Source organism: Corvus brachyrhynchos, unplaced genomic scaffold (genome assembly GCF_000691975.1).
Source record: "Corvus brachyrhynchos isolate BGI_N302 unplaced genomic scaffold, ASM69197v1 scaffold28, whole genome shotgun sequence".
Taxonomy (NCBI): domain Eukaryota; kingdom Metazoa; phylum Chordata; class Aves; order Passeriformes; family Corvidae; genus Corvus; species Corvus brachyrhynchos.
In genome coordinates this window covers 8,341,821-8,353,516 of record NW_008246058.1, presented here as the reverse complement: position 1 = coordinate 8,353,516, position 11,696 = coordinate 8,341,821, and the positions used below count along the sequence as shown (strand labels likewise).

The window sequence follows — 11,696 nt, the reverse complement described above, 5'->3', positions numbered from 1 at the left end:
GAGTGTGTTTGACAGCTGTGCAGTGCTCCTTGCAGTTATAATCTCTGGCAAGTTCCTCCCTGCAATGTTTGTCCAAGAATAGGCTACCAAGGATAGTAGTCATTGACATTGACTTTTTTGCTTTTTCTGTCCCAGATCATCAAGTTATAAATGAGATGGCTCTTAGAGGGAAAGGATGAGAACTATTATACTAAGAACTACAGATGAAAGGTTTTGGTTATGACTATCAGAGGTTGATGTAAAATAATTTCTAAGATGTGCAGTAAATGTATTTTCTTTAAACAAGTTTCTAGAACAGTGTGATTCATTACATAAGGATTTCTATTTTTATGAAAGCATTATTTAATTTTTTTTTCTGCATACCTATACAGACTGGTGGGTTTGGCTGCCAGAAGTACCGATTTTCTACCTGAATGCAGGTTATTCTCTCATCTCCTTGAAGTTCATAGCCAGGGTCACATTGAAAAATTACAGTGTCTCCAGGTTCTCTTCCATCACCATTTCTAGTTCCATTCATGGGGACACCAGGATCACGACAGGCAGTGGCTACAGAACCTGGCAGCAAAGTGAAAACAATAAAAATAAATTTTTGAAAAAAAACATTTTTTCAATCCTTTTTTTTCCATTTTGTTACATTTTTCTAATCAGGAAGCTCTGCAAATTCAAAATTTTCCTAGTCACTTAAAAAAGGTTGAGAAATCATCCAACAATTTGCTGCTTTTATACTATTATTTTTTGCTACCTCCTTTAGTTATTAAAAGTTCCTATTTTTTCTGTTTTGGTTTTTTTTAATTCTGTGAGGCACTGCAATATATATAAAGGAAGTAGGAGATTTCCTAATACCCTGGACATTATTTAGCACTTTTAACTTAGAGTAATTTTTGGTATGAATAAAGGAAAAACCAGATGAAGGACCTAACGTTTTCTGATTAAAGTATGCCTGCACACATCTTCAATTCTCCACAATTTTATAGTTCATAAATATATGTATGGTGTAACATTTAGCAGTGACCTTGGAAGTTAATTTATTGATCACTCATATCTATACCCTTGCACATGACCTATCTACAACACTAGACTTTTGTAGTAATAATAAAGAAATCACTACAAAAAATGCACAAGGGTTTAGTCTGAGCGAATGTACAGCTATATATAATGCATACGTATGGATTATTACTGAGATAACATACAATCACAATGACTACAAGAAAAGTATAAAAAATATACAGATCAATTCCTCATATTGAACATATTCTGATCAGCATATTAAATATCTTATGCACAAAAATATGTATGCTTAAGCAAAAAGTAAGTACATCAATGTCTATTTAAGTAAATATTATTTCCTACTAACATTATAGAACTGAAGCATGTTATATGTATTACAAATAAATACCAAATGTCAGAACTAGTCCCACTGAGCTCAGCAATCTGTGTAACATAAACACAAAGTGGCAGTACTGAGATTTAATTCAGATGCCCTCTTTCTGGGGAGTTAATACCAGCAGACAGCAATCCATTCATCCAAAATGTATGTGGGTTTTGTATTAACATTTTTTTTGAAGAGAAAATTTTGGTCTAAACATGTTATTTATCTAAAAAAAAAAAACCCTCCAAGTCTCTTTCTGTCCAAGACATACTTAATAAAAAATATAAGAATTGGCTCTGTAAAGTTACTGGGAATTTTTGGGGTTGTTTTTGCACATAGAAAGTAAGGGAAAAAAATCCCTACAAATAAATTCTCACAAAAAAACAAGTATTACAGAAGTAAGGGAAAACTTTGCTTCTTAGTCCTCAAAGATTAAATAAATATTCTTTAAAATGTTTCATAATAAATGAAAGATAATGATTTTTTTTTTATATTGACATGCCATTTTTTAAAACTTCTGCTTTAGGCACTACCATGACTCCTGTTTGTATCTATACATATGCTGCTGGGTTTAAATTTAGAAAAAATATTACTAAAATATGAAATTACTAAATTCACTGCACTGTACTTGCAGCTCTTGTAAATGTTACATGCAAGAGAATAAGATACTGGAGCTAGATTACACTGGAATCGAATTTCATCAAATATGAAAAGGTTCATAAGGTTAATGCAGGTCAGAACTAAAAGAAAAAATTCTTAAGGTAAACTTAGACTGAAGCAAGTAGCAAACCCAGTCATATACTAATGTGCATCCCTCCCTGCTGAGAACACAGGACACACTGTTGTCTTTTGATTGGTGGTGGCAGTCAGAGCAGTCTACATTGCAGACAAACTGTGTTCTGCCCACTTTAATATTACCTACCTTGAATTTTGCCATAAAAAAAAAAAAAAAACCCATTTCTAAAAAAAAAAAAAAAAAACATTTCTCTACTTTATCTAAAACATGCAATTCCAGAAGAATGGGAGGTGATTCTTACTCAGAATTTGTAATCAATCTTGAAGGGCCAAAAAGAGAAGGATGTTGATATAAACTTTTTATTTTCTATACATCATATTGCTCTTACTAGATTGCAACATTCTGCAAAAAAATGAATATAGCTGAAAAAGACATTAAGAGGCCACACAGGAATTTCTGATACAATCTGTTTGGGTTTTTTAATCACTTAGTAATATTTATGCAAATTAACTTTATAATATGAGGTCTGTGTGCCAAACTTACAACCTTACCTTTATTTGCCCTGTATAGTAGTCATCTTGCATGCTTGCATGCCTGCTCAACCCACCTCCTGGTCTTTTGGCTGTGAAGCCAAATTGATGAAGCAGGGATTGGGTAAGTGGAGAATGAAATGGATGGAAAACAGGTTGGTGCGCCAGGTTCAGAGTGTCCATGATCCAAAACCTAGGCAGGAGCTGATTAGCAGCAGTGTCCCTCAGGGGTGGTTGTTGACTTCAATATTTATTAAAGATGGGGACGATGAGACAAAGTTAGCTTTTGGCAAGTTTACAGACACTGGATGATCAGTTGATATGCTCTAGTGCAGGGATGCTATTTAGGGAGGTTTCAGTAGGGTGGAGAAAAAGCCTGAGAGAAACTTCATGAGGTTCAAAAAAGGAAATGCAGAATCCTGCATCTGGAACAAATGAATCCCAAGAAACAATTTACCAGAAAGCAACTTTACAGAAAAGGAATAGAAAAGACAAAAACTCTTCTAGGAAGCATGTGTGCAGCAAAAGCACAAACATAGCAATCACAAGATGCAACAAGCAGCACTCCAGCTGCATAAAAGAAAACTCTGGTTCACTATAACTGTGGTCAAACAAATTTTTTTTTTTTTTACAGAGGGGTTGTTATCTGTTTGACTGTTTTGCAAGCAGGCAATTGCACTAGGCGTCTCCAGAGGTACTTTGCAACTTAAACTATTCCATGAATACTTTTAAACTTTGCAAATTCACACTAAATTTAAATCTAAAAATAAAACCATTGCTTTAAGACTGATTTTTGCATTATAACACTAGAATACAAAATAGACATTCTCTGTTCTCACAATCTCACCGTCTGGGTTTTAGGCTTTAAAGTAGATGATTTCTAGAAGTCTAATTCTCATTTCTTTCAGAGTTTGTTCAGCATTTTGCAAGACTCTATTAAAAGTATGAATTCTAACTGAAGGATTTATGAATTGGTTTGAAAGACCAGGTGAGTTTCTCAACAGGCTGATAAGAAATAAATTAATTTATTCTAAATGAACAGGATGTAAGAAAGGGAAAGAATGCAGCATGCCATTAAAAGTACAGAATATACTTTGCTTCATTGTAAATAAATAATCATTTTGGTTAGATTTGCCTAAAATCTGTGGGAAATTTTGTATTCTCTGTAAAGTGCTACTTAAAGGAAGAGAGAAAAAAACCTGCATAATATTGTTACTACGTTATATGGGATTTATTTATTCATGTAGTTGCATGACATTATCCTCAATATCATCATCAGGACAATAAAACAGTGCTGACTGTTAGTGAAAGCACACTGTAAAGCTACAAAGCTACTAACTTGGAGCACTTAGTATAATTTGTCCCACAGCCTTTGGAGATGTGATATGGTAAAAATAGGTAATAACTTTGGATAGGTGTGAATACTGCTCAATTCAAATATATATACAAGGTTTTGAAACATATTTTGCTCTAAATTTTTAATATAAATTAAAATTTTAAATATATAAAAAAATCTATTTTTTCTATTTATTTATATATATATATATAAAATTCTGCATTTTTTTGTTGCTGTTGTTGAAAGCAAGAACTCCAATGTTTTGTCTCTTTCACCTCCATTTCAGCATATACACATACCTCTACAAAGCATTTCAACAACTGGAACTGACAAGATTTAGATACCAAATTTCAGCTGTTATTTTACTTTGTATTTTTAAATGGTGGTAAAGGCTTATGTATATAAATGATGGTAGAAGTTTATACATATATATGCATTTTTGTTTGTTTGTTTTTATTACGTGTTACCATACTTTGTGGTGGAAATAGGTGAGCATTACAGAATTCCAAAAATTGACCATTTCCTTAATCTTCACTTTTTTCCTGTTTAATTAACTTTAAAGATAATAAACCAGGAGAAGGTATCCAGAGTTCCACAACTATAGTGAGATTAAAGCATAAATAAGTTATTCCTTCATGGTATTTCTGAAAACCACATGTATTTCTTTGTAAACACGTGTCTAAATTCAACTTGCTTAATTAGGAGTGGAATTAACTTAAACTTAACTGTGCAAAAGTTAGGCATCTTATTAATAAGCTTGTTTCCCAGATTCCCTCTACAGTCAGGAAGTACCACAAGGGAGGAACTTCTACTTAATGTCGGCACTTAACATTCTCATGGGCTGGAACAGAAAGAAACACATGATTTTTTTCCATTGAGATGGAAATGCTGTATTAGTAATTTATATTAAGTGTTTAATCTCTATTTTAAGAATAAATCTGTTATTAGTTAAATTCTATTTTTACGTGGTTGTTGTCATATATTCACCTCAAAAAGGAGGTGTAATTTTTTTTTTTTTATAAAAAAATTTTCAAAATAAGAATCCTCAAATATGTAATTATCATTTTTTTTGAGGGAAAAATTAAGAAATAGTTATATAAGAAAGAAACTGGAGAAGGACTATCTCAGTACTGTATGCAATTATAGAACTAATGCATCTCTGGAGAGTTAACATATATTACCCATATATTCAAACTGAATTTCTTAATGGCAGTTTTCTGTCATGTCTTCTGTAGTCATAAGGGTTTTTTTCATGTGCCTGACTCTAGCCCACCATTATTACTATTAAAAGCTGTGTATGTTTGCAGTTTTGTATTTCAGAGAGCTTATCTGTGTGTTCTGTTCTGCATTCTCAACCCTGTTTGCCTCTTTAATGTTTATTTTTTAATATTTCTTTTCATTACCTACTTTCAGCCTATTTTTTTTCTCCTTTTGAAGTGCCAATACTGTTTATGAACTGTATATTCCAGTACAAGAAGTGGGGGGTATTTTCTTATTGTATATTCAGGGACCTCAATCACTGCCTTCATCATTCCCCATGAAAGTTTGTGGAGTAAGCAAAAATTTTGGGAATTACAAAGTCCCTGATGTCTTTGATTGTCCCTGCAATGCAATCTTGACAGCTTTCTGCAAAATAAATGGAGCAGGCTATCACAATTCCCCATAAGTTCACGTATAAGAACTAAAGTTCTTTGTGACTTATTAGAATAGATAAAGTAAGAAAAGAACACCTCATGTTTTATTCTATTACCATAACTGGAAACTCAGAGTTTAGGAAATATTGTCTTGAATAACTAGTAAGCTGTGATTTGTGAATGTAATCAATTAAATTCCTATTAAAAGACATTTTTTTACAGGAAATAGACAAACCTCAAATGTGTCTATTACCTAATACGTGCAGCATAACAGGTACAAGAGTGACTCTGTAGCAAAAGCCTGTGAGTGATCATCTGAGAGCTTTTTCTCCCTAATGAAGATCAAGAAATGCAGAAACCTATTTTACTTTTTCTCTTGGAACTTCTAGTTTAGAGTAATCACACTGCAATCAGTCAAACCATTTGGGCTAGATAAAGAATTAAGAGATAATTCTTGATCAAGAATTCCAGGATGGAATGAATGTGGCTCATGTTGAAAGTGTTCAGTAGGTGAGAGATTAGTGAAAATATTAGGTACACTGAGCTTGTATGCCTCTCTACATGGTCAGAGTGAAAGAAAGTATTTCAACAGTTATTACACAGTTCTGAGCTGAGTGTGTTTGTAAAATAAAACTCCAGATTGCCTTCTGGCTTGCAATGGGGCATGGTTTTGAAGCAGATGAATTGTTTTCATTCGGATGAAGCTAAATTTGAAGATATACTACTGAACTGTGGTGGAATGACTCTGAACTAAGAATATTTCTGAACAGCGTTGCCAGCAGCAGTTCAGTACCAGCTGTTTCAATCTATGTTTCAGCTCCTCTTAGTTCTTCTGTGTGATGTGCTAACACATAAATAACCAAAGGACCCAGAAGTGAGACTTAATATCTCAGATAGCCATATAACCATATTCTTTAATTTAGACTTTGAATATGAGACCACCAATCCTCCAGAAAACAAGTACCATTGCACAGGCAGAAGGATTTACTCTGGAGAGTTGCTTATCTTACCCCATTTCTGCTAGGTGACTCGAAGGAAGTCGGGCAGAATCTTGGTCAGAATCTTTGCAGCCAAGACATGCAAAAAATTCAGTTCCGTTCCCCCCACAACTTGTTTTAATTTTTCCTAAGACCATTCATATAAACAGATTCATGTGCTCGGAGCAGTGGAGACAAGGGAGTGTCCTAAATCTCTTTACGAGCAGTACAATACTGTGCAAATGCTCCTACAGAGCCACAGAAGCCATTAAACCAGTGTTCAGTCGTACCCAGAAAAGATGTAAACACAGATCTCTACAAGTGTCCTTTATGTTGGGTATAAAAACATTTTGATACATCTTTTTAATAATAAGGGACTGAAGTATATTTAATCAATAAATCAGATAATTAAATATTCTAAATTGATCATGCCTGCTTCAAAAGCAGTAAGTTACTGCCAGGGTCAAAAAGTTTCTGATAGTTCATAAGCCCAAGAAATTTAATAGGTGACTGAATTGTCTTAAAAGGACAGCTCAATTCTCATGCAGGAAAGATACCTTGGAACAAGGCATTAAAAATGTGACAAGGTTTTAATAGACTCCACTGATACTGGAAACAATATAATAAATGTTGTGGGATTTCTTGGTGTTAACGATGATTTCTAAATTTAATGTTCTAATGCATGCCAAGCCCAATATCATTAAAGAGTCTCAATCCCAAACTTGAAGAATTAAGGAAATTTGGGGTTTTTTTTTTCTTTTTTTCTCCTTTTTTTTTCCCAAAACACACAATCAGGTCAGCAGCTTCAAGCCTTCCAAATTTCAAGCTCTTCATAATACACAGCATGCCAGAAATATTTTTATTAATTTATTTAAATCAACATATTCTTCCAAACTTTTTAAATAAATAAACTCTCCAAACTTTAAATAAAGGGTTTCTAGTATTGCTGGTCTTTCAAACTCACATCAGCCTGAACCAGTCCTGACAGACTGCGCCTTCAAAATTCAAGCTTGTCTCAGAAGCCACATAATACCTTTACCCGGATGGACACTGCAGTCTCCCTGCATCTCTAATGCTGTTTGAGAACCAGGTCAGCCTGGTATTTGCTATCTCAAAGCCAACCTTCTATACAACTTTTCCTGGAAAAGAAGGAATAAATTATCTACAGCGTTTTCATTGTCTTCTGCCAACAGAAACACTGCTGATAACACTTTTTTAATCTATTTTTAACTTTTTTTCTGCTGTAGATCTAACAGAGATTTAGAAGCATAGTCATTGTAATTCTTAAGTAAATTCTAACCACAGACTCCATTTGTTGATTTTGCATGACTTCATGGATTCTATCTAAGTTTGTCAGTTATTGTTTGAAGATTAAAATGGGAAAATATTAAGAATAAATCACAGAATCAGAATTTCATTTGGGACAACGCATCCCTTCCACAAAATAACTTCAACATCTTGCACAACCAGGGTTTTCTAAGTTGTCTAGGCAGGTCTCTGTGTTAAGGAAACGTCCCTGTCCAACCATCCTGGACCAACTCTGGCAGTCACACTTGCACAACCAAAACTTGGGCCAAGACTCCTTCACAGCTACACACCCCACACTCACACAGTCAGAACAAGTTTCCTTACCAGCTTGACCCCCTCTCAGACATCAACTAAACTTGTTTACACTGTAGCCTGGTATAGTCTCTTTTTTGAGGGGATGGGAATGGGGAGAAGAGGGGAACAGTGGACATCAAGTTCTTTCTTAAGGGTCTTTATCTGACTTTACTGTAACATAGGATTATAGATAGGTTATCAGAAAGGATAGGTTATGGATCTTACTACTAGATACGCTGTAGTTCTTCAGGAGATAACTGACACAGGTTTAATGAGATAACATAATTTTACTTTTTCTTATTGTTTTTGTTGTTGTCAATTTATACTAGTCGTTAAAATCATCCGAAGTACTACATTTCCCTTACTGTGTCTTAGTGGAATCCTTATGAGCTATTTTATTTCCAGTTCCTAAGTAATAATCTTTTTCCATTAGTATTCACGCTTCAGTTCGGACCAGGTATTATTTCTTAGGCATTTGCTCATAGCTTTGGCACTGAGTATGAAACCCAGCCCCAAATAAATACATTGACATATGGTTTCAGATAATTTCTGAAACTCAGTAGAAAATGGATACTGTGACAATATCTAATCATCTTGGCAATACATTCCAGCTGGAAGAAGTGTTTTGAAAAATCTTGATTTCATTTAGACTGCATGTTTAGAGCTTGGGGTTTTTTGGAACCTTTTGGTTCTTTAAAGCTTTTTATACCAGATCCATCCCCGTGTCAGATGGCATATTTCTTTATGTATACATAAAAATACAGTAAGATAGAAATACCTTCTCAAAAAGAAGAAAATATGAGAGTCTTGGACAACAGACAATGGCTGACTGTGTAGTGAAAAATCTTACCAGTGGTCATTCAGTTCTTAGTACCATTTCTACTAAAAATATTATTAAGATGATTTGAGGTAAAATATGTCTATTTCATTTGTTTGTTTGCAGAATAATGTGCAACTTGTTTTGTTGCAACTGCTAAGGATACGGTTGTACCTTTAACTGAAGCCTTGTCCTTTAACTGAAATCTTCTGAGGAAAGGGGAAGATTGTTCCTATCTTAAAAGTTAAATTTTTTATTTTGTCTTTTAGTTTCACAAATTGTATATATGCATTATAGCTTTATAGTTCCAAACCACCAAGAATATTTTGATAGTTCTTAAAGATAGGGCCAAATCTTTAATCTGTCTGAATTTTTTACTTTCGTTAAATTTTTCCATTAATTCTTTATATATGTTTGTTTGTTGTTTTTTTGGGGGTTGGGTTGGCTTGCAGAGGGGGATATACAGTAATTTATGTTTGGCAATGATACAGAATTGGCCTCATTATTTGGTAACATTCTGTCCATACACTTGAATGTCATCACCCTGATCTTTGCTAAGGCAATTAATTTTTTCTATTGAAGAAAATACTATACTATAGTCACTTGAAAAAAATTACAGAACACTGTCAAAGAATAACTTTTGTTTTCTTTAGCATTATACACATTACATCTTACCAAAACAACAACGGAATATAAATAAGAAGAAAGATTTTATATTTTTTTGCAAGATTTTAAAATTCATCTATGTAAATGAACTGTATCTCAGACTGCATGTCAGAATATGTCCAGTCAGTAATTGAAGACATCAGTCCACAAATAATTTTTTCCACATTCATACACATAGGACTGAAAGATGAGCATTCATCAGTCAAGAGTCTTTTCTATATCTGTCAATTATGAGATCAAGCAGATTACTGGAATGCTATTAAGAAAAAATAAAATTTCTTTGACAAAAAAATAGCAGCAAAAATCTCCCTTTTATATTACTATCTTACAAAACAGCTATCCCTGGCAAGAAATGGGGTAAGAGGGAAAGTAGGAACAGACAAAACTTGAAGTCAACTCCATTGTAACATGGTGTTTGTGCTACATTGATGGTAGGACTTGATGATCTTAGAAATTTTCCAGCATTAATGATTCTATTACATTTGTACTTTGAAGAAAATCATATGATTGTGTATGTGGATGTAGACCAAAATGTAAAGCTTTTCTATTGGTGTCACACCTAAATATTAGGAAGGTACCTGGTACACAAAATAATACAACCCATATACTTATGACAAATTTTTAGTAACTAATACAAAACAGAAAATAAAATATATGCTTGCTATTAATTAAATATCCAAAGTATCTTAGTTGAAATAATTTCAAGGATTTGTATTATTTATATATAAATATTTGGCTGTCTGGTGCTGTATTTTGATCCATTTTTGACTTGAAAGAATTCAATAAAAGAGGTTGGATTAACCAATGAAAAAAAATGATGAGGAAGTTAGAGAACCTTTTCTGAAATAGAAAAGTAATTTTATTTATAATATTAAGAACCACAAAAGTATACTTTTGTACTTCCAAATTCACTTTGCTGTATACACAATTATAAATATCTGTAATGGGCTTCTTCTGCAAGTAAAATAACCCATTGGAACTGAAAATTTTACCTGAGAAACTTAAAACACAGTGTTCAATTTTATTATTCTTTAACAGAAAGCATAGCATTAGATTTTTCAGATTCAAAGAATAGCTTTCCCACTTATAAAATTGATATACTAAATTAAAATATTAACCTGAGATACATGACATTCCAAATTTGGAACCATATCAGCTTGATCTCTCTAAAAGGCCATGTCACAAGTCAGACAAAGTCAACTTTATTTATGTAAATTTAGGGCAGGTGAGAAGACTTGCTATTGATACAAATCAAAAGGGTTTGGACCAACTATATTGCATGAGGTTTAAAATAGGGAATTTCAATCTTAAATATAATTAAAATAAGTTAATTTTATGGTGACATGGCTGAGAGGATGATTTGTTTATTTACAATGTTAAAATTACTTATGTCACCAATTTCTTTTGATACTTCCTTTCAGCTTTCATTTATTAATACCATAATTCCAGGTCTCTCTAGCTATAAGCCATTACCAGGACATTTTTCATGGAAGCATTAACTCATAGTATTTGCCTGCATAAAATGCATATGCCTTCTATGCTACTGAAATAAGACATGACAGCTACTAAAAAGTTATTGTCATTTACGAACTTGTGACAGTGTTGGGGTTTTAGGAGTTCTCCTTTTGCTTGTTTTTTCTCTTAAAGAATTTTCCCCATATATGTTGCCAGGTGAACAAATTACTGGGTACTTGAAAAAACAAAAGACCTGGCCATAGGGGGAGGGGACCAACTGGATACTCCCTTTCTTCTGGGGTTTTCTCATGTAGGGTGGGGGATGCCTGGAGATTTGAACTGGGAAAAAGGGGTTAGGTTCAGTCCCTGGGGGTCTGGTTTTTCTCTGGGCATTCCGAAGGAGAGAGGCTGCCATCATTGTGGAGGGAATTCGTCAGCACTGCAGGCTTCTGCTTTCGGCTGCCTTCCTTCTGCCGTGAGTGGAGCTTGCTCACTGGAGCAGCCGTTGCACTGGGACCCTAACAGCCCACCTTACTAAAAGAGGGACCTTTTCACCATCTGCTCGGGTGCCTCC

The 11,696-nt window shown here is 33.8% G+C and overlaps 1 protein-coding gene across 2 annotated transcripts in view; it reads right to left on the bottom strand.

Moving 5' to 3' along the window:
* Positions 1 to 11,696, bottom strand: part of CSMD3 (CUB and Sushi multiple domains 3) — a 621,464-nt gene that overhangs the window by 185,222 nt on the left and 424,546 nt on the right. For both annotated transcript variants that reach the window (XM_008642636.2, XM_017746102.1), the window contains one exon: positions 364 to 555. In XM_008642636.2, the coding sequence (XP_008640858.1) occupies positions 364 to 555 (192 nt within the window). The remainder of the gene's footprint in view (positions 1 to 363; positions 556 to 11,696) is intronic.